The sequence below is a fragment of the Pseudorasbora parva genome, chromosome 2 (genome assembly GCF_024679245.1).
Source record: "Pseudorasbora parva isolate DD20220531a chromosome 2, ASM2467924v1, whole genome shotgun sequence".
Lineage (NCBI taxonomy): Eukaryota > Metazoa > Chordata > Actinopteri > Cypriniformes > Gobionidae > Pseudorasbora > Pseudorasbora parva.
In genome coordinates this window covers 36,999,783-37,023,856 of record NC_090173.1, presented here as the reverse complement: position 1 = coordinate 37,023,856, position 24,074 = coordinate 36,999,783, and the positions used below count along the sequence as shown (strand labels likewise).

General features: G+C 38.8%; 1 protein-coding gene across 25 annotated transcripts in view; it reads left to right on the top strand.

Annotated features, from left to right (window-relative positions):
* srcin1a (SRC kinase signaling inhibitor 1a) overlaps positions 1–24,074 on the top strand; it is a 161,441-nt gene that overhangs the window by 130,388 nt on the left and 6,979 nt on the right. For 21 of the 25 annotated variants that reach the window (XM_067418889.1, XM_067418852.1, XM_067418899.1 and 18 more), the window contains 10 exons: positions 9,712–9,887; positions 10,607–10,737; positions 10,863–11,010; positions 11,120–11,441; positions 12,149–12,604; positions 15,032–15,184; positions 17,773–17,871; positions 21,284–21,346; positions 21,433–22,176; positions 23,442–23,555. In XM_067418889.1, the coding sequence (XP_067274990.1) occupies positions 9,712–9,887; positions 10,607–10,737; positions 10,863–11,010; positions 11,120–11,441; positions 12,149–12,604; positions 15,032–15,184; positions 17,773–17,871; positions 21,284–21,346; positions 21,433–22,176; positions 23,442–23,555 (2,406 nt within the window). Of the gene's footprint in view, positions 1–9,711; positions 9,888–10,606; positions 10,738–10,862; positions 11,011–11,119; positions 11,442–12,148; positions 12,605–15,031; positions 15,185–17,772; positions 17,872–21,283; positions 21,347–21,432; positions 22,177–23,441; positions 23,556–24,074 lie in introns of those variants that run through there. The other 4 variants (XM_067419041.1, XM_067418845.1, XM_067419032.1 and 1 more) reach the window with 3 other exon arrangements.

The window sequence follows — 24,074 nt, the reverse complement described above, 5'->3', positions numbered from 1 at the left end:
ATGCATACCTGAGGTTGTAATGTGGCATGATGCGCATCCAAATTGCCTGTTACACCTCAGGTGTGCATTAAAATTTCAACACCTAAGCAGTTATTCCACGGAAATCACTTGTGCATGTGCTTATCTCTAGACATTGGTTTCCATCCCTTAAAACGCTCGTCTAAGTTAACTGTAATGCTGTCAGCAAACATGGAAATACTTGATAGCCTTATTAATCAGCACCTTGGAATGTATGGCAACAAATCAGAATCATGAACGGAACAAATCTGAGGTATGAATGATAGTACTAACCTGCACTTCACACTGCAAAACATCTAGATGTTTGCCTGCTGACACGGAGGACAATTTAAGGAGGTGATACAGAAGGTGGTACAGAAGGCACAGACGGCAGCAACAGCAGCACTGATTTGTAATCTTCACGATATCTCAGTGTCATTTATTTACACACAGCAGCAAAAACAAAGAGGATGGTGCTGAATGGCCTCACCTGGTTTTTATGGCAGATTTGTTGCTTCATGCCCTGTTGGAGCTCAGTGTGTGGTGTGGAGGAATACATTCATTGATTTCAGTCATGTTTAGTTCAGTATGGAAAGTTGGTTTGCACTGCGCTCTTGTATTCAAAACCAAAAAAACTGGATGATAAAATCAAACCTGTTCAAATGTTTTTGAGCATTTTGGATTGTGTTTCTGATGGTTTTTAGACAAATTTGTGAAAGATGCAGTAGGGTCTAAAAGTCTGAGACCATATTGAAAATATTGGATTCAAAATAACCAAAACAATTATTTAAAGCTGCTGCCCGTAACTTTTTTGTGTGTTCATGATTTACATAAATTATATAATGAGAATGTATAACATGAATCAATTTTCCAAACCGTGTTTTTGTCTTACCCTGAATCATTATATTGGGACTATTTCAGACCGGTCTGGTAGGAACCGCTGCGTGACTCGCCATAGATACAAACAGAGAGATGTAGCTCCGGCTGCAATGTTCTTCTGTTTATTAACCGCGTGAGCACAAAAAGTTACAGACTGCAGCTTTAAGGAATATGTTTTAGGTTTAGTAAGCAGAGCTGGTAGATTTGTATTTTGTACTCATACATTTGTATTACTCAACTTGGAATATTTTACTAAGCTAATACATACATTTAACATAAAAATATAATGTAATCTCAACTTCAATATTTTTTAGTGTGGAAAATTGCCTAATTAATTTAGTAACTTGCTAATTACCATATAGCATATCATATCATAGCACTTATGAATGAGTATGACAGTACAGTCCCTGACAAAAGTCTTGTCGCTTGTGTACAAATTGACCTAAAGTGCCGCTGAAATATATTTCTAATCAAGATTTGTTTAGAAGAAATGGCTCATTTTAATCCCACCAGCTTTTGTGATAATGTTTCAGTGAAAAACAAAACTTTCAAAAAGTATTCTAATATTCACAGCTTGGTAAAGCCCATTGAGTCAATTTTTGCAAAGACACAAGTGTTGTCACCTTGTCATATGAGCTTCACCTGTGACTAATAATGGATCAATTAGGTCTCAAGTGTGTATAAAAAGAACCCCAGTACACTAGACCTTCACATCAACTGCAACTAGACCTCTGCAAACATGCCTAAGATTCACCCTGAGACTAAAGTTTTGATTATCAAGAGGCTGAAGACCAGATCCACTGCTGATGTGGCAGACACCTTCAATGTGTCTCAGCGTCAAGTACAGAGGATAAAAAAAAGATTTGAAGAGACTGGAGACGTTTTTGACAAGTCCAGGTCAGGCAGACCCCGCAAGACAACTGCTCGAGAGGACCGTTCGTTGGCTTGAAAATCCAAGGCCAGCCCATTTTCCACTGCAGCAGAGCTCCACGAGACCTGGTCACCTGAAGTCCCTGTGTCAACCAGAACAGTTTGTCGGATTCTGTCTCGAAATGGCCTCCATGGTCGAATCAGTGCCCAGAAGCCAGCACTAAACAAAAGACAATTGAAAAACCGTGTGGCATTTGCCAAGGCCCACAGCCTGCTAAAAGGATGGACGCAGGAAAAGTGGCAGAAGGTGGATTTTTCAGATGAATCTTCTGTTGAAATACACCACAGTCGCCGCAAATATTGCAGGAGACCTACTGGAGCCCGCATGGATCCGAGATTCACCCAGAAAACAGTAAGTTTGGTCGCAGAAAAAACATGGTCTGGGGTTACATCCAGTATGGGGGTGTGCGAGAGATCCGCAGGGTGGAAGGCAACATCAATAGTCTAAAATACCAAGAAATCTTAGCTACCTCTTATATTCCCAACCATAAAAGAGGCCAAATTCTGCAGCAGGACGGTGCTCCATCGCATACTTCCATCTCCACATCAAAGTTCCTCAAGGCGAAGAAGATCAAGATGCTCCAGGATTGGCCAGCCCAGTCACCAGACATGAACATCATTGAGCATATGTGGGGTAGGATGAAAGAGGACGCATGGAAGACGAAACCAAAGAATATTGATGAACTCTGGGAGGCATGCAAGACTGCTTTCTTAGCTTTTCCTGATGACTTCATTAATAAATTGTATGAATCCTTGCCAAACCGCATGGATGCAGTCCTTCAAGCTCATGGAAGTCATACAAGATATTAAATTTGAATCTCACAGCACCACAACTTAATTTGCTGACATATTTTTGCATTTGCAGTAAATTTGTTCAATTTCTGTATAGGCGACAAAACTTTTGTCTTGCCAAAATTTGACCTTTCTGTCTTGATTAAATGATAAATATATTTTCTGTGAAAATTATTCATTTCAGTACATTAAACATCATTTGGGAGGGTTTCAGCTTTTCATATGAGCTATTTCTAACACCAATTGATTAATTAAAAGTCAGGTTAATATCAGGTATTTCTACAAAATAGATAAAAGACAAGACTTTTGTCAGGGACTGTATAGAACATTTAATATACTGTATATCTGTCAAATTAAGCTCATGATCCACTCCTCGCCATGATGGTAACCCCACTCCCCACCCACCAAACCCCAACATATAACAGAAAGTCTTCTAAATTAGCATAGCAAAACATTAATCACTAATGAATCCTATTTAACATTAGTCTTGCACACAAAAAAACCTTATATAACACATCATTTTAGCATTTACTCTCCCTTTCAAGTGTGATGACAAAGCATGCTCTGAAGTAGAAATCCCAGCCCAGTTTCAATTATATTTAAGTTTGTCTAAATTAAAAGAAACAAGTTCATAAAACTCAAACAATGTCTGTATTATGTAAATGAAAAACCTTCACCAAGATTATTTGTCGTTATATAGATTATAAAATAACACAAGCCCTGTAGATGTCAAAAGTGCATTTTGCATCATCCAGTGAACCTTTGAGAGCTACAGGGATTTTGTATCAAATCTTCAGATCAGACCATGGACAATCAGATAAACAGAGGGACTGCAGCCAAACTAAACAGTTTTGTTTTGTGTAGGTTTTTTTGTTTTGGCAAAAGGGAACAACAGCCTTTTTCTGTTTTCTAGTCACGTTTTTGGCATTTCTACTGCATACATGCACTGGATTTTATTAAACGCCTTTTATGATGAATTACCACTTCAAAATTACTTTTTGCATTACATGCTATTGTTTTGTACCAGAATGTATAAAGGGTGGGTTCCAGGTACAGGGCAGAAACTGAGAGAAACGAGAAGGATCTTTGATAAGTTACTTGCGGGAACAGGGAAGGCCGTTGCAAACATAAGAACTTTCATATATCAGTTAGAAATGTATCTGTCAAAATGTCAGATTTTTCAGATATGGACCAACTATCCCAAGACGCCAATCGCCTCAGTTGAGCAGGATGGATATAGAATCTGATGTCTGTCTGGGACAAAATATGTTAAATAAATATATATGGATGCTGGTGTAAACTGTTGAAATTCCTTGTACGGACAGCTGCCAGATTATTTTGTGACATGTTGAACAGGAGTATGATAAAGGGAAATGTTTGAGTTAGTGAGTGTGTGAAGGAGAAAAAGGGAGGATGTGCAGGGAGCTTTAGGGAGGGCTGAAAGCGAGCGGTCTGACAGGTCCTATTGGATTGTGTGTCTGTTAAACTCTTTACTTTCTGCATTTACAGAGTTCCCACAGTCATGCAACACTTTTAATTGCGAGGGAATTTTGAAATATATCAAGGCTTTAAAAAGTCATGGACATTTTACAGTGTAAAATATTTTTTCTATTAATATTCAACTATAAAATTGCATCAGCTAGACATTTCTCTTTGTAAGCAGTGTCTGTAAACAGTGAAGCTTCATGACTTTTTTAGTCACCTAGGACTACTGGATACATTTTTAAGAATCAGGGTTGCACTCACAAACAGCAATGTTAGCTTGTTAGATAGTCATTATAATAATATATTTAAACTGACTCGTTTCTCTCTCTCTCTCTCTCTCTCTCTCTCTCTCTCTCTCTCTCTCTCTCTCTCTCTCTCTCTCTCTCTCTCTCTCCAATATTTAAAATTGATCAAATGTATATATATATATATATATATATATATATATATATATATATATATATATATATATATATATATATATATATATATATATACAGAATATTCTTGAATTCAGACAAAAAATATTAGGCAGTTTCCACAAAAATATTAATCAGCACAACTGTTTTTTTCCAGTAATAAATCAGAACTTCTGAAGGATCATGTGACACTAAATACTGGCTGCTGAAAAGCTGCTTTGCTGTCATTGGAATAAATGACATTTAAAAATAGAATAAAAATCACAATATACTATTTCACAATATTACTGTTTTTACTGTATTCTGATCAAATAAATGCAAGCAGATTATTTTAGAACCATGACTGTCATAGAAATTCATTGATCAGAAAGTGTGGGAATGCTGCATTTATTACACTACTGTGTATAAGAATTTGTGTGTGTTTATGTGTAAGCGAGCATGTGTTCAACTAGTCATTTATTTTCCGGCTGCTCCTGCGTGTGATTCACTCTCATAGCGGGGCAAGCAATAACTCTTAATATCATGCTCAATGATGAGATGGTATGGGCCAGCAGGGATCCATAGTGAAAGAGAGAGGGAGCCGGCCTCAAATCAAGTCAGCTTTTTAGTCAGCAGTGCTTTAATAAAAACTGACTGTGTAATGATAGCTACCGGTGTGATTCATGAGTGCACCTGCATCTCAACCGTGAACTCTTTAAATAAGCAGAGTAGAAAAACTGGAAATTTGATCTTTCGCACAACAGCATTCACAGGATTAATGCCACTAATTTTCTTATTCGTGACCTAGAAAAAGTGCAGAATCATAGATATTCCTTATTGTTTCATACATAATATATGTTCCTTTTTTCAAAAGCCTAAAATCGTTTATTTCCAGGTTTTTATGGAATTTTCAACCCCAAGATTTTTAATGTGTTTTTAACTTTTGGACCCTGATGTATGTCTAAACGGTTTGATTTTTGATTACATGATTTTTGTTAATGAAATGTAAAATAAAATAAAAATAGGCCTTAGTATTAGTACAGACAGTAGGAAAATATTGTGTTTTTAATGTATTTTGTCTTACTGCAGTGGCAGATGTAACTTGTTTTTAGCATAAAAAAGTTTATAGTGCAGTAACTATTAAAGATACAATATGAAAAGCCTTAATATATTATGCACTGTTGCTTCTCTGGCTTAATGATTAAACTCATTAAGATGTCACTTTTTGAAGTATAGGAACGTATACCACAATTGACCCTAATTTTAGAGTTTGTGAGTTGGAAGGCGAAAAATGGGGAAAATGGATGGAAGGGTAAAGGAGATGTTGTGACAGTCTGGAAGCGTGCCGTGTGGGCATGGCGAGATTGGTGTCAATTGCTTTGGTGTCGAGAGCCAAGCCACTGGTGTCATGACAACAGCAGATTGCTGAGTTATACAATTACCTGCCTGAATGCCAGAGCTTGAGACACGGCCCCTGCCCTCATCCCGTTACCTAGGCGACATGGATATGTTGAATAATGCATGAGACTCATAAATAATTCAGCTCGAGGAGAAACTACCATCAAACGGCACTAAAATCGGATGGTACACACACATATACACACACGTGCAGTGTACAAAAACACAGTTTCACACACTTTTCTCATTATCAGCACTATGCCATGACAAAGACCAACCGTTTTTTCTCTCAGGGCAAACAAACACCGTCTGCAGAATGCTTACGCATCACAAAATGATGGTGATGTCTGGCATTGCAACTCCCACAAGTCCTTCGACATACACCGATTTAAAATACTAGAAAATAAACTCAAGGACATGGATGCGCATTCACAAAAAGTCATTTGGGCATTCAAGGGACCTTAAATGAATACAATCCATCATTAACGCTGTCAAGGGCATGCTGCGCATAGAGACTTAACACTGTATGTACACGCAAACGCACGCACTTGCAAAGTCAATTCTATTATATTATACCTTTACATTTAATATGACAGCTGCATATGGTCAAAGACGGGTCAATGTTACGTATGCACACACATATCAGTCAACTGGTGGCTGTGTTGTGAAAGATTGTGACAGCTGACCTTCTGTAAAATGCTGAACTCCCAAGCAGCGTAGCTACGCATAAAAGCCCTCACACTGATACATCTGAAAACAGTAATGCTTAACCATTAATAGCCTATTACTTACCCTAGAAGGGACGTAATTGGTTGAAAAGAATATTGCTCCCGGTAACAACATAGGAAGTTCATCCAGGGACAAGTCCTACATATATAAATCACTTCAAAACCGCATTTTTTTTTAAATTGAAAGCCTCCACTGTCCAACACAACATACTGGAGGCAAAATATTTACAGTATTCCTGTTGTAATTGTGACAAAGATGCTTGTATTTAAACTTTATTAAAGGGTTACCTCAGCGATTAGCATATGACTTTATATCAGTAGAAACCCTGGAATATATTCGAATGATCGTGCTCCCCCTCCTCATATCGCCCTGAGACGAGAGATTTATGCATTTCATTTCTGGAAAAATTACTCCGTTGATGCAAATATCGTCGATTTGTGTCATCTGTAAAATGTTTGGGCAAATGCTAAAGACTACAGCCAGCAGAGGGAGCTATTGAACTCGCATATGGGGATGGGGTCGCACTCACAGCTCAGCTCGGCTCAGGCATTCATGGAAACGGTGCGGCCAGCGGAGCAAAGTGAGTATTTTATCTTCTCAAGTTAATTCCTATAGAAGTTAAACTTCCAAAGGCATGAACTGAAAACACACCAGACTGAACACACGCTGAGAACTACTGCCGCGAGCGTGGATGCGTTTACCTCAGCTCTTATTACGAGAGCTCTTCACGGTACGTGTAATCTGACTTCTGCTGCGTTTGTGCTGACACTTCCTCAGCGGCTAAATCACAATATATTGAACAGACATTTTCACTTTTTATTTGTAGTGTCTGTTCTCTAACTGAACTGATTTTATGAAGATGAACGCAGTGGTGGGAAAGAAAAAGGGATTCAGTACCGGTGGCTTTGGGAGTGGCCTCACAGGGCAGCGAAGCATTCTGGGAATTGTAGTCTTTCACCCCCATGAGACAAAAATACATTTTCTGTCTATTCTCAGTCTAGAAGGCACCAAATTCAAAAATAATTTAACATTTCTACTACATTAAGGACCCAGTTTAAACACAGATTCATCTTCCCAGCGCTGAACTACCCCTTTAACAGAAACCAAGAGTATTGATATAATTAATTAATTGACTATGATTTATTTTCGTTGATACCAGAAGTTTCAAGAACTGTATGTTCTTCGTTAAAAAAAAAAATTAATAATTTATAAAAATAATAATAATAATAATAATTATTATTTCTTGCAACCTTGCAGAGTATAAAGCCGTTTAGAGAATGAATAGATGGATTGTTTATCATCAAATGGTTTATTTTGTAAGCATTTTAATTTTGATTGGAGTTAGATTGTTTTAATATATTATCAATATAATTTTATTTCATTTTTTTATTTTAAAGTCAACTTGCAAGATTGCTGAGGCCCCCTGGATGAGAACTTCTGCCTTAAATTTATAGTTTTTAAAAGATTTAATGGCTTATGACACAAAAGAAGATATTTTTAAGAATGTTTACACTGTTTTTTTTCCTTACCGTGTGGGCTTCAAATTTGTGCCCCTCAATGAATGCACAAAAAGTGTTTGTTTGCTGCTTGTCATTTTTGGACAAACTATCCCTTTAAGCAAATGCAATGATAGGTCTTTCTAAAAAGGGGTCATGAACTGGCTTTTTAATTTTTTTTTATACTGTTGTCTGAGGTCAACATATGACATTGGCATGGTTTTTACATTAAAAAACATCATAACTAATAGGCTATTTTCTACCCTGGTTTTGAGCCTAGCTCCTGGAATGCTCGTTTTTATGGGCATGTCACACTGAATACTTATAAATAAAGGACCAAATATGATTGGATAACAGTTTTGCATATTATAATGAGCTTTGGCTCCCTTACACATGAGAAATTGTTTTGAAAACTTCCAATGTGGAGAAACGGCAACCGGAATGATTCGCCCACAGGGCTTGCAAAATGACTTTATCAAACAAACACAATGATTTATCTTTATAGTTATTTTAAAAAGTTATTTTTTAAGTTAGAAAGTTATTTTTTAGTACTTGGCCGGCCCGATCGGTAGATATAACCATGAACCGTGCATAACTAATGCTGCCTTCACATGCTATTGGAAACATCGTACTTCCCACTTCTGAAGACGTGATTTCAAGCTCATCACATTGAAATTTTGTCTTAATTTTTTTTGTCTTTTGTCTTAAACTTGTCTTTTTTTAACTGGGAAACTTGTATTTACAATAATTCCGATAACACGTGAATGCGGCACAACACACACACGCGCCCACCCGCAAGCCAAGTACTATGTGCATCAGTAAAACTTCATCTCAGACAAATCAGCATTTCAATACTTCTGTGATCGTTTTGTTTTTAAATCGCTGCATAATGAATCAACAACACCTTAAATACGGATAATCCAGGATAATCCAGCCTGTGACAGCGTGGTAAATTATGTTTAGTCAGACATGTACATATCCAGTAGATATCAAATATAACAATATAGTACTATCACATATATATATAGAAAACTCACATAATTGTTACATCATTCCTTTCAGATTCAGAAGGCACAGCATAGGTTTTTTTTTTTAAAATCTCATCCTGTCTGCAAATCCAGTCTCTTGATTACAAATGAATCCACAGTGAAATGTAGTGAACAAATATAATGTCTTGCCCATGTGAGCTGGATCTTCAGTAAAAATAAAGTTTAGCCACGCATTCCTTATATTGGATTTGGAATCCGAAGGAAGCTTTAGATTAAGCTGTTTATAGCATTGCTTGGAAGTTCGATCCGGTTTAGCTTCACGTAGGCCTATGTTATTTATCTATAACATGTCATGACATGCATAAATCGGAGCTACAGAATTAGGTGTTCATCTTCGGTTAAGGCGGCACTGAACTCTTACTTCACAGGTAAGCACATTTGCAGATCAATCATTTGCTGAGCCTGCTATCAATAAAAGGGTTTCTTTGAATAACAAGGAAGTTTTCAGCTCTGAAACTAACATGATATTATTATCATGACCTTTTATACATCAAAAGCTAAAGGGAAAGTTGATTTCTCAATTCATGACCACTTTAAAATATCTGTGTTTGTGTGTAGTTGCAGAACCAGGACTCCATACGCAGTCTGCTGAAGAGGACGGAGACAGAGCTGAGTCTGCGCCTGTCTGATGCGCTGAGGAAACAGGAAGACCCTCTCCAGAGACAGCGCCTCCTAGTGGAAGAGGAGAGACTCAAGTACCTGAACGAGGAAGAACTCATCATACAGCAACTGCAGTGCGTCTCACACACAATATGCACTCATAATGTGCTGATATTGCAGTTCTGTGGTGCTAGCGTAGTGACATTGCTGCATAATGAGCAAAAAAATATTTCCCAGTTATTTTTATTGCACAGGTTCTAATCAACTCATTCCTGAAAGTGAATAAATGCATAACAATGAGGTATAAACACAGTCTCCAGTAAAGACCTGCAGACCCACAACAACGGACAGCATTTCATTGATTTATTTTGTTCCAATTAAAAGCAGCGGGCTGACTAAATCCGCCTCTTCAACTCGCTGCCAGATCAGTCGTGTAGCTTTTAATTGATAGCCGTTATTAAGTATAGCTAACAGCCAGTTGATGTGATTCAATTATTAACGGGATGCTGTTTGTAACAAACCATTTTGTGGGGGGTGGATTTATTTGACGTGGTTAAATTGGATTTTGAGTGTAAACACTCCGACTGTGTCTCAGTCGTTTAGTGCTAATGCACCCTGCTGCACTGACACTTATTCAAATGTGTGCCGACGCTGCAGCGGGCTTGGGATTTTCACTCATCTCCTTCTACATTTTTGACCTTTTAAATGTCATAAACATCCAAAAGTGCAAGATTCCCTTCTGTATGAACTGAGATGCTTTAAAATAACTTCCTGTAATAAGTCATTCATTTAGTGACATTTAACAAACGATCAATATGTAATAAAACTAATGAGAGGATGTTTGTGTTGACAGTGATCTGGAAAAGTCAGTGGAGGAAATCCAGAAGGAGGTGTCAGTCAGTCACCGACATGTGACAGTGCAAGAGCTGGAGGAGAAAAGCTCGCTGCTGAGGAAACTGGGAGAAACTCTTACGGAGCTGAAGAGTGAGATAGACATAGACTCACTTCTGTCCTTCAGATCCAGACACTTGAACCTCAGCTCTGTTTAGTTACAGAAGAGAGTCAGCGATGCTCGTTCACAGTTTTTTCTCTTTGTCTCTCTCCTTCAGATCAGTTCCCAGGGCTCCAGAGTAAAATGCGGGTGGTGTTACGAGTGGAAGTGGAAGCCGTTAAATTCCTGAAAGAGGAGCCACACAGACTGGACGCCCTACTTAAACGCTGCAAATCTATCACAGACACTCTCACCACACTGAGGAGGTAGACAAACAGTTACTGACTTCAACGATTTAATCATTTCTAGTCTAGCCACATGATCTGTCTCAATTTGCTCTTCGTCGGTTTGAGTGCTGTTATATGGTTTAATCAGGCAGGTTAATGAGGGAGTATGGAAAGCCCAGGATGAGTATTCCAGCTCCTCTTCTAAATTTGGAGGAGGGGACGAGTACAGGAAGAACACAGACTTCGATATTCCAACCAGCCCACCGCTAAGTCTCAATGAGACCAGCCTGGCTAACTGGAGCCCTCACTCTGGTCAAGGCCACGCCCACAGCCACGCCCACTCTAACCCGTCTCATGCACAGCGTGAGAAAGATTCTCATGGGGTGGTGGGCTCATTAAAGGGACGGGGTCTGGAAGAGCTGGGAGGCCGAGGCGGATCTGATAAGGCCTCGTCAGTTGAAGTGAGACTGGTAAGGAATTGGATTTAAAATTAGGGTAATTGTTTGTCTGGTAAATCATTGAGTTTCAGTAAATTTAATATAGTCATGTAACGTCCAAGTCGGATTTGATTGAAGGTATATTTTTAACACCTTTTTTGAACACCAAGGCATTAATACCTATTCCAATGTCACATTTATATTATTCAATAAGGTATTCACAATTTGTATTCACTATTTGCATAATTTGTGCTGCTGAAATGAATGGCAACAATTTAATTTATATTGTGCAAAAGTGTTTTTTTGTTTGTTTTGAAAGAAAGTAATACTTTTATTGGTGTCTTCAAAAATATTAAGCAGCAGAACAGTTTTCATCATGGATAATAATCGGAAATGTTTCTGACTGGAGTAATAATGCTGAAAATGTAGCTTTAATATAACAGGAATAAATTACATTTCATAATATATTTGAATAGAATCAGTTATTTTAAACCATAACAATATTTCCCAATATTACTGTTTTTACTGTATTTTTGTATAAATGCAGCCTTATATTTTATGCAAGAGACTCCTATCAAAAAGATTAAAAGCTATTACCGTCCCAATTTTTTGAAAAGTAGTGCAAATGTTTTGCTTTTAAATCTTGTTGTGAATGTTTTTAGAGCTATAAGTTCACACTTGGTGGAGCTTGTGTATTAGCTGTTTTGATCTTATACAATTTCTTTTGTATGTCTCCTCAGGCAGCAGAGCGGGATTGGGAAGAGAAGAGGGCCAGTCTAACACAGTACAGTGCCCAGGACATTAATCGACTATTGGAGGAGACTCAGGCTGAGCTCATGAAGGCCATTCCTGACTTGGACTTTGCCGCCAAGCAGATCAAACCTGCTCAGAACCAGAACCAGAACCAGAATCAGAATCAAAATCAAAACCAGAACCAGAACCAGAGCCAGAGCCAGAGCCAGAGCCCATCTAGCACCAATGCCACGCCCGAACACAGACCTAATAAGCCTCAGCATAAACTCTCCAGTAAAGATGGTGGATCCAGACGAGGCTCAGATGAACTGACGGTGGCCAGGTATCGTACAGAGAAGCCTTCAAAATCCCCCCCTCCTCCACCTCCCCGCCGGAGTTTCCCCTCCTCCCCTGGGCTTACTACACGCAGCGGAGAGGTGATCATTCCTGGAAAGAGTATGAAGGTGACTGGCGACATACAGAAATACAAATCTCACACACACATAGATGATGTTGCATGTGTGTGTTTATGCATGCAAACATTTGTATGAAAGCTGTTCCTCAAAGAGAAACACGCAGACCATGAGAGGAATCAGAGGAACCCACTACATCACTTTTATTTGTTTTTTATTTATTTTTTATTTGGTCTCGAAGATGTCAGACATCTCATAAAAGCCACCTGTGTTTGTGGGTGTGTTAGTTATCACCCTAGCTGTTCCTATGGTGATAAATCACCTGATGGTCACAGGTGAATTTGAGAGTGGTTAAGAAAGATTTTGTTGGTTCTATGTGTTAATTTCCCTTGTGTTTACTTTTAATTAAGATTTAGTCATTACATCACAATGGGACATATTCTACACATTTGCACATTTTTCTTTCTGCATAATAAATTATTATTATACAGTGAGGAAAATAAGTATTTGAACACCCTGCTATTTCGCAAGTTCTCCCACTTGGAGGGGTCTGAAATTGTCATTGTTGGTGCATGTCCACTATGAGAGACATAATCTAAAAAAAAATTAAAAATCCAGAAATCACAATGTATGATTTTTTAACTATTGATTTGTATGATACAGCTACAAATAAGTATTTGAACAACTGAGAAAATCAATGTTAATTTTTGGTACAGTAGACTTTGTTTGCAATTACAGAGGTCAAAGGTTTCTGTAGTTTTTCTTCAGGTTTGCGCACACAGCAGGAGGGATTTTGGCCCACTCCTCCACACAGATCTTCTCTAGATCAGTCAGATTTCTGGCCTGTCACTGAGAAACACTGAGTTTGAGCTCCCTCCAAAGATTCTCTATTGGGTTTAGGTCTGGAGACTGGTTAGGCCATGCCAGAACCTCGATATGCTTCTTGCAGAGCCACTCCTTGGTTATTCTGGCTGTGTGCTTCGGGTCATTGTCATGTTGGAAGACGCAGCCTCAACCCATCTTCAATGCTCTAACTGAGGGAAGGAGGTTGTTCCCCAAAATCTCGCAATAAATTGCCTTGGTCATCCACTCGTTAATACAGTGCAGTCGCTCTGTCCCATGTGCAGAAAAACACCCCCAAGGCATGATGCTACCATGTTTCAAAGTAGGGATGATGTTCTTGGGATGGTACTCATCATTCTTCTTCCTCCAAACATGCTTAGTGGAATTGTGACCAAAAAGTTATATTTTTTCTCATCTGATCACATCACTTTCTCCCATAACTCCTCTGGATCATCCAAATGGTCATTGGCAAACTTAAGATGGGCCAGGACATGTGCTGGTTTAAGCAGGGGAACCTTCCGTGACAGTGTTTAGTAACATTGGAAAAGGTGGTCCCAGCTCTTTTCAGGTCATTGACCAGCTCCTCTCGTGTAGTTCTGGGCTGATATCTCACCTTTCTTAGGATCATTGAGACCCCATGAGGTGAGATCTTGCATTGGGACCCCAGTCCGAGGGAGATTGACAGTCATGTTTAGCTTCTTCCATTTTCTAATGATTGCTCCAACAGTGGACCTTTTTTCACCAAGCTGCTTGGCAATTTCCCCGTAGCCCTTTCCAGCCTTGTGGAGGTGTACAATTTTGTCTCCAGTGTCTTTGGACAGTTCTTTGGTCTTGGCCATGTTAGTAGTTGGATTCTTACTGATTGTATGGGGTGGACAGGTGTCTTTATGCAGCTAACGACCTCAAAGAGGTGTATCTAATTTAGGATAATAAATGGAGTGGAGGTGGACATTTTAAAGGCAGACTAACAGGTCTATTAGGGTCAGAATTTTAGCTGATAGACAGGTGTTCAAATACTTTTTTGCAGCTGTATCATACAAATAAATAGTTTTAAAAATCATATATTGTGATTTCTTTTTTTAGATTATGTCTCTTACAGTGGACATTCACCTATGATGGCAATTTCAGACCCCTCCATGATTTCCAAGTTGGAGAACTTGCCAAATAGCAGGGTGTTCAAATAGTTATTTTCCTCACTGTATATCGCCATAATTTAGTTTTACAAGATTCACACATGCATTCATTTATCCATAAACTAGATTAAGAAATCCATATTTATTTATTTATTTATTTATTTATTTATTTATTTATTTATTTATTTATTTATTTATACTTTCATTCAAAAATAAATACTATAATATATATTTGTTCATTCATTTGTCCATAAATAAATATTTTATTTTATAATATCTATCAATTAATTTATTAATTGTTTAAAATTTAATGAATTCGTTATTTAATTTAAAATGTTCTTGTTCAGACTAACAAAATGTTCTTGTTAGTGTAACTTACAGTAAGAGTCCAAAATATACATTATTTGGGGGTCATTGTTTATGTATACACAAAGAGTACATCAAACTTATTTCAAAAGAGACAATTGCGTTTTAAATTTTAAAGTGCATATTGTATTTACAGAAGTCAGAATCAGAGGAGGCCGAGTCTCAGAAGCCCCATGTTAAGCTGCGGAGGACTATATCTGAAGCCCCCCGACCGGCCTCCACCCCTCCGACCATGGCTGGTGGAGAGCGAGAGGAGGGCGACAATGAGAAGTTAGCAGCTGAGCTGGAGGTGAGCACATGTATTACCTGAGGAATCACATCAGACCGTCTGTGGCCTAACGGCTGAAGTGTTAATGTTGGTGATTAATGTCCATATGTCACAAGCACCAGATGTGTCTGCTGTACACCCACAGAGCAATGCAATTACGTTCGCACACACTTATACACGCATAGGTGTGTTCTACCAGTTGGCTGGTTTGCTCATTCATTAAGCACACATTAGCAGGCAGGAGATCTGAATTTCTGTCTGTGCTCTTTGGCTCATGAACTATTAAGCTCAGATGAGTGGTTTGACAATGTCTTGTGCTGTACTGATGTAAAGTGCTGTTAGTTAAGCACTGGTGAGTGTATTGTGGGATACTGCTTGTGTCTAATTTAACTGTACATAGAATCAACAACCATAACACCTAATATGCCACCTCACTTACCCATATACTTTATTTCTAGATGCATTAGTAGCTTCAGAGCAGGGTTATGCACCACTCCAGTTGAATTGGGAATCCCTTGTACATATCAAGGATGCAGAGTTATAATTTGAATTAGAATTAATGGAAGTTAAATAGAAATGGAATGAAATACAAAATAAATGTACCTGCTCTAATAGTTTTAATAATATGCCGTCAAGCATATTACCTTAATCAAGTTAGGTTTTGTAATGTTTATGAAATATGACATTACTTCACCTTACTATCTCTTCACTAAGGCTGCATTTGTTTAGTTAAAAGCACTAAAACAGTAATATTGTTAAATATAATTACAATTTAAAATAGCTTTTTTGTTTTTTCTTATGTTTTAAAATTTAATTTATTCATGTGATGCAATGCTGAATTTTCAGTATGATTACTCCAGTCTTCATTGTCCTTCAGAAATCATAATATGCTAATCTGCTGCTCAAAAAACTTTTCTTATTATAATCAAAGTTGAAAAGTTTTGAGCTTCATTATGCAGTTCAAAAGGACATCAGGTAACACTTTACTTAAAGCCTTTATGCATTATAATGGTATCTATAATGTATGTTATAATACATTATTTTTCATAAATAATTGTAACCAAAGTTAAAATGCAATATAATATTTACAGAATCCTTGTTACATCTGAAATTGGTTGTTTGTAATGTGTTTTAATGCATTATACTTTTTAAAGGTGTGTTTGTGTTTGTGTTTGTGTGTGTGTTGTGTGTGTGTGTGTGTGTGTGTGTGTGTGTGTGTGTGTGTGTGTGTGTGTGTGTGTGTGTGTGTGTGTGTGTGTGTGTGTGTGTGTGTGTGTGTGTGTGTATTATAAAGTAATTATTCATGAGACTACACAGTGCATTACAAGGCATAATTAATGCATTAAAATACTTTTATAATGCATTATATATAAAGGTTAGTTCAACCGAAAATGAAATTACTGTTATTATTTACTCACACCTCAAGTTGTTCCTAACCTGTACAAGTTTATTTCTTCTGCTAAACACAAAAGAAGATATTTTGAAGATATTTTGATATTTTGAACTCTGTCACCAGTTTGGTTTGTCAGTAACCAAACTGGTGACAGTAGCCATATATATGTGTACTGTTTGTTGTTGTTGTTGTTGTTGTTGTTGTTGTTGTTTTTCATACTATGGAAGTCAGTGGAGCCCTTCAGCTGTTTGGTTACCCATATTCTTCAAAATCTTCTTTTGTGAAATAAATGCATACAGGTTTGGGACCACTTGAGTATAAGTAAATGATGTCAGAATTTTCATTTTGACAGCTCTTTTTGGTAAAGTGTTACTGACACTTAAGTACATTTTTACAACTGCAGGTCTTAAACTATCATTCCAATTTAGCATCCTATGTAATACTACCAATTCAAATGCTAACTTTTGCCTAATCCTGCTTCAGAACATGCAGCATATATTTATGTTTATTTTTTAATTGAAGCATAATTCAATTCTAAACTCTCTCCCTAGCCATCTCTATTTACATATTATCATTTTGCCAGGAGGTCACTACAGTGCATTTCTCCTGACTGACACTGCTTAGGCTGTGTTGGTGTTGATTTTAGGCTTCCTTGACCTGCTTCAGGGCATAAACGCGCATAAACACTGACACACAAACTGCAAGGCTCATTAACACCAACAAGTGGACAGATTTTAATGTCTTGGTTGAGTGGATGACAGGGTAAGCGAGCAGATGTCTCTTGTCCTCCATCCAAACTGCATGTCTCTGTTGGAAACCCTGCGGAGACCTGTGGCGATCGGGGCACTGCTGCAGTGACACCATGCCGACCTCCCTCTCACACCTAATGAGGCTTACAAGCTTCATCTCGAAACAAACCCATAAATCAATAACACAATACTTACCTACACTCTACATTACGCATTCATGAATAAATAGCTGCACTGCAAAGTAATTTCTGATGGTGAGACATGTTCCAAACATTTCAAATGATATATTATACTGTATATTTAATTATGGGATTTACAACCCCGTGTGTAAACATGCATGTTATTAATGATTAAGTTTTAGAGTTTCTAGGGCTTTTCATGAGGAATCCTGTAATTAGTTATCAGAAACTGATTTTGTACATCCTATATTTTTTCATTCATTCTCTTCAATCTTCCTGAACGCTCAGCTCTTTGAGCGATATCTGACTCGCCCCCTGCCCTCTCCCAGGAAACACCCTCCTCCTTCTAGTTTACAGCTGTTGCCCCATCTGCCCTCGGATGGACAGGTAACAGCCACTACTGCAAACTATTGTGGATTGCTGTGGTACACTCATGCACACACACATGCATCTATAGTTTACCCCAAATGCTCAGTGTCCCTCTGAAATGTTAGTCATGCTCCAATATACAGGTCCCTCTCAAAAATAGCATATTGTGATAAAGTTCATTATTTTCCATAATGTAATGATAAAAAATAAACGTTCATATATATTAGATTCATTGCACACCAACAGAAATATTTCAGGTCTTTTATTGTTTTAATACTGATGATTTTGGCATACAGCTCATGAAAACCCAAAAATCTAAAAAAAAATTGCATATTTCATCCGACCAATAAAAGAAAAGTGTTTTTAATACAAAAAAGTCAACCTTCAAATAACTATGTTCAGTTATGCACTCAATACTTGGTCGGGAATCCTTTTGCAGAAATGACTGCTTCAATGCGGCGTGGCATGGAGGCGATCAGCCTGTGGCACTGCTGAGGTGTTATGGAGACCCAGGATGCTTCGATAGCGGCCTTAAGCTCATCCAGAGTGTTGGGTCTTGCGTCTCTCAACTTTCTCTTCACAATATCCCACAGATTCTCTATGGGGTTCAGGTCACGAGAGTTGGCAGGCCAATTGAGCACAGTAATACCGTGGTCAGTAAACCGTTTACCGGTGGTATTGGCACTGTGAGAAGGTGCCAGGTCGTGCTAAAAAACGAAATCTTCATCTCCATAAAGCTTTTCAGCAGATTGAAGCATGAAGTGCTCCAAAATCTCCTGATAGCTAGCGGCATTGACCCTGCCCTTGATAAAACACAGTGGACCAACACCAGCAGCTGACATGGCACCCCAGACCATCACTGACTGTGGGTACTTGACACTGGACTTCAGGCATTTTGGCATTTCCTTCTCCCCAGTCTTCCTCCAGACTCTGGCACCTTGATTTCCGAATGACATGCAAAATTTGCTTTCATCCGAAAAAAATACTTTGGACCACTGAGCAACAGTCCAGTGCCGCTTCTCTGTAGCCCAAAGTGGCTTGACCTGGGGAATGCGGCACCTGTAGCCCATTTCCTGCACACGCCTGTGCACGATGGCTCTGGATGTTTCTACTCCAGACTCAGTCCACTGCTTCCGCTGGTCCCCCAAGGTCTGGAATCGGTCCTTCTCCACAATCTTCCTCAGGGTCCGGTCACCTCTTCTCGTTGTACAGCGTTTTTTTGCCACACTTTTTCCTCCCCACAGACTTCCCACTGAGGTGCCTTGATACAGCACTCTGGGAACAGCCTATTCGTTCAGAAATTTCTTTCTGTGTCTTGCCCTCTCGCTTGAGGGTGTCAATGATGGCCTTCTGGACAGGGTCAGGTCGGCAGTCTTACCCATGATTGTGGTTTTGAGTAATGAACCAGGCTGGGAGTTTTTAAAATCCTCAGGAATCTTTTGCAGGTGTTTAAAGTTAATTAGTTGATTCAGATGATTAGGTTAATAGCTTGTTACGAGAACCTTTTCATGATATGCTATTTTTTTGAGATTGAGGTTGGATGAATTGGATTGAGGTTTTCATGAGCTGTATGCCAAAATCATCAGTATTAAAACAATAAAAGACCTGAAATATTTCAGTTGGTGTGCAATGAATCTAAAATATATGAAAGTTTAATTTTTATGATTACATTATAGAAAAAAATGAACTTTATCACAATATGCTAATTTTTTGAGAAGGACCTGTAAAGTGAGGCTCTTAGGCACAGAAAAACCCCGGAAAGATATTCCCACATCACAGTGAGCACAATCACAATTGAGCATTCACTACCTACAATGTATGCGTGTGGCCTTGCCAGTGCATGTCTGCTTTGTGTGTTGAAATGCCCCATTTCCTCCACTGAAGTTAAAGGATGTTTAATATTTTAATGTGGTATCACTCACAGATTTCAGAATTTTGCTGTTTTTAAGTTTGTATATGAGCTCAGAGGCAAAGCTCTGTGATCTTTAAAGGGATAGTTCACCTTACTCACCCTCATGGCATTCCAAACCCGTATGAATTTCTTCTGAGGAACAAAGGACATTATATATTGGTATATAACCAATGTTTATATATTTTGTTCAGTTGAGTACCTACAATATCCCAAATGTTTCCAACTATTTGTAAATTGTGAGAAAATTGCTATTTTAACTAATGACCGGGATGTTTCAACATATTTTCTGACGTTACGTTCACACCAAAAGCGAATTGAGCGTCTAATTTGACGCCTGAACATTTTGAATCCATTCGCGCGTCCGCAGCTAATTGGACGCGCATAGAAATCGAGCATTTGAAGCGAAATAGACGTGCGTTAAAGGCGCTCCAGGTGAAATATATTAAGCATTAACAGCCACACGTGGTTCAGCCAAAGCACTACCTGGATTATCTTCACTGCATGTATATTATAAAATATAAAGTTATGAAACTTCACTTTGCCCTCAGTCAAAATGATTTGGTAGGCAACAATAGATTAATTGGACCAAAGTTTGCCCATCGGATGTCCACAAGATGATGTCATGTTTGACCTCTACATAGACATCCGAGCCAGCGGTAAACGCCAGAAGGACTGGCCGAGGAAAGGCTGCTCTCGCTGGGGTTAACGAGTTCAGGTTTTATTTGCCAGAAGCGCTTTTCTCTTAGCAGTGTGAACAAGTGAACATATGGAGTAACGTCCTAACATCATTTTCAACACACTTAAATGTATCTAATATGATAAACAGAGCTGCATTACCTCATAACCGGAAGAGCGGAAATAGTGCAGGCGCCCGGCGAATGTGTCCCGTCCCATCATGATAAAAGTCCCGGTGCTCGCGAGGCAGGTATTTGTGTAACATTCACTCCCGCGGCCATGCTCAGCTCCACAACACTTGGTCCTGCTCTGCTTCACAGTGCTTCTGCCCGAGTCCTATTTCCGACCGGCTGTGAGGTGAAGACCACATGTCCCAAGATGCTGCGCCCAAACTTTGCGTCATCAAACTACATATTTGTTTTGAATAGGCAACCTCTAGTGGACGGAAAGTTGCATAGTGCACCTTTAAAATTAATGGGGAGACCACAACAGGCGTGATCAATGAGCAACTACCCATCCTTTCTCCATCTGTCATCGAGTTAAACCCACCAATAGTACACCAAGTGGATAAGCCAGTCTGCGATTGGTTCCCACAAAAGTGTAATATAAGCAGTAGAAATGAATGTACAGGTTTCCAAACTGATCGGGCTGGGTTTACCCACTCTAGGTAATTGCCTGAAAAAGCAACAGTATTCAGAATTTCACAGGTTTTGACCATCATGAGCGTGAGTAAATGATGACAGTTTTCATTTCTGAGTGAATTATGCCTGAAGGTGTTTGCATATTTATGTGTTTTTTGTTTAATTTTGTATATCTGTTTGTGCTGTACTATACATGTACCAGCAGCCGACTGCATCTAAGTCTGGTTTAAATGAACACGCCAGTGATTTTACAGACAAACATCTGGTAAGAGGCTCACGTTTACCTTAGAATCTCATACTTTTATGAATCACATTGTGTCATTAATTATATAAATAATTGCTATATTTCAGATGCAGCATGGGATGACCTCCAGTCCAGTTCCCCAGATAGTCTTGACTGAATGTAACTCTCTCCCCACATCTCCTTCTGAGGACTCAGCACAGACCAAACTGTCTGATAGTACTCAGACAATTAAAGAAAATAACACTGGAAATGACATCAGAGTAAGCTACTTCAGCCACATTGTGAGGACTCCTCGTCTGTCGCTTTGGAAACAAGACTTGACAGGCAGCCAAAAAGTCCCTCGGATACAAGACTTGGATGCAGCCCAGAGGGAACTCCAGAGTCCCGTCCAGGATGCGACCCAATTGCGCCCGCCTTTAACAAGGGAGAGAGCAATTAAACAGCCCCTGAGGAGGGAGCCAAAGGTTCAGGAATCTCTTGAGGCTGCGACAGAGACGAAAGATGAGCAAACGAGAAAGTCGGACACTGCATTGTCTGTCTTGCAGCAGAATGGGCCCGTAGAGACATCTCAAGATGGTTTGATCCGCACTCAAGGTGTTGGAGGGGAAAAACAAGACATCTGCCACAGCACGTACCGTCGACTGGACAGTCTGGAGGAAACCATCCGTGAGCTGGAGCTCAGTCTGATGGAGTTCAGCACTGATCCTCACACGGGAAACATCTTCCCCACATCTGCCCTGACGCAGAGATCCGACAGCACTCGACATACAGAACAAAAACCTAGAGATGGAGGACAAAACAGACCCATTGTCCCACCCAAACCATCCTGCATCAGTGCATCCACAGCCAAGGTTCAACCTAGCCTTCAGTGTCTTCTTTTGACTTACTATTCTTTCTTTCTTTCTTTCTTTCTTTCTTTCTTTCTTTCTTTCTTTCTTTCTTTCTTTCTTTCTTTCTTTCTTTCTTTCTTTCTTTCTTTCTTTCTTTCTTTCTTTCTTTCTCTTCTTGGTGGAAAGAAGAACTGTCTTCCTCTCTGGTGGAAAGGTCTCTTCTGCTGGGTTGCTCAACTAGATCAGTTTGTGCTGTTATGGCAAATGCTTTGATAAATTGTGTGCCTCCAGCCTCTGTAGAAAGACTTATTGTATCTTTCGCACAATAAATTCTCTTGTTTCCTCCTATTTTTCATTAGCCTACTCTTTTTTTTCCCTCTAAAAATGAGTTTGCAGTTTGATTACTTTCCCCCTTGTCTAATTTTCCTCTGGTACATGGTTGTGTTTTTCTCATAAAATAAAAAGATGAAGCCCAGGGAAGCTCTTCTGAACTACTCAAGTGATATTGTTGTGTAATTTATGTGCTATTGTCTTCTCTCGCATTTGTCTTTCATCTTCAGAAAGTAGTTGTCAGGGTAATCTACCTTTGAGTTAACGTGCTACAAACCACCAGACGTCATGTGTATTACTCAGCTCCACTGAGAACACAGCTATTCTCCATGAGTGACAGAAGGGAAGGATTTGGGCGATGTCACTTGTGTTTTCCACTGCGTTGCTTTCAGCCCACACATTTGTACACAAGCCAGCATTGCATCATCCCACCTAACTATATTCGAGACCCTCGCTCTAGGTCGATGCACACTGCTTTCGTAGGACAGATGGAGCCTGGCAATCGTAGGTCCACATGATTGCAGGCATTAGATCCTCTTACAGAGCCCCTCAGTGATTGTGCTCATTTGCATAAAACACAAAGCTAATGTACCTACTTGTATGAAGTGCGAGGAAGGACTAGAGAAAGTGGCCATTAGTAAGTACTGTAAGGAGAGATTTTGTCAATTTTGTGCAGAGCAATATGATTTATTATTTCTGAGTTTAATGCAAGAATTTACGATTAATATGTGCACAGGTAACGTGTATGAGTGCACATGAAAGACCGAGAGGACTGTGTTGAGATGCTTGCATGTTTTCTATTAAAAAACATCACCCTCCTGCCTGTCTTGCACACTGTTCTCCTCCAGCACTTCTTCTGACTGCTAGTGACTGCAATAACTCTGTTGAAAATTGGCTGGAAATTATTACCAAATATAGTGCACAGAACATCTGTTCTTCTCTCTTGTCATTCTCAGACTGGTGGTGGTAAAGCGCTGTCTCGTCTCAAGCATCTGCAGCAGAGCGGATCAGAGAAGGTCAAAACAAGCAAACAGAGAGAGGAATTCCTGAAGAGTCAACAACAGGTATGATCCATCTGTTAATCTATCTATAATTCTGTCTACTGTTCTATCGTTATAGCATTCTATATACCATTGTATAGTTTTGTCTATTGTTCTATGGTATCTATCTATCTATCTATCTATCTATCTATCTATCTATCTATCTATCTATCTATCTATCTATCTATCTACCGTTCAATCAATCAATCAATCAATCAATCAATCAATCAATCATTCAAACAATCAAATCATTTTTCCGTCTAACATTTTATCTTTATATCTATTTAGGCCTAGTCTGCTCTCAGTCTAGTTTTGGTCTATCTTTGTTTTTGTATTGTGTTTTGTTAATCAGTTTATCCAATTTAAAATATTGAATTTGGTTTTAATCCTAGTTTTGGTCTTCACTTACACAAGTGTTGATTTTAGGCTTATTTTGTAGCTTGGGTCTATCTGTAAGCCTTAGTGTTAATCTCAGTCTTAAATGGTTTTAGCATTCTCACAGTTACTGCTGTGTTAGTTTGTTTAATTTATGGTATGCTGAAAGCTAAA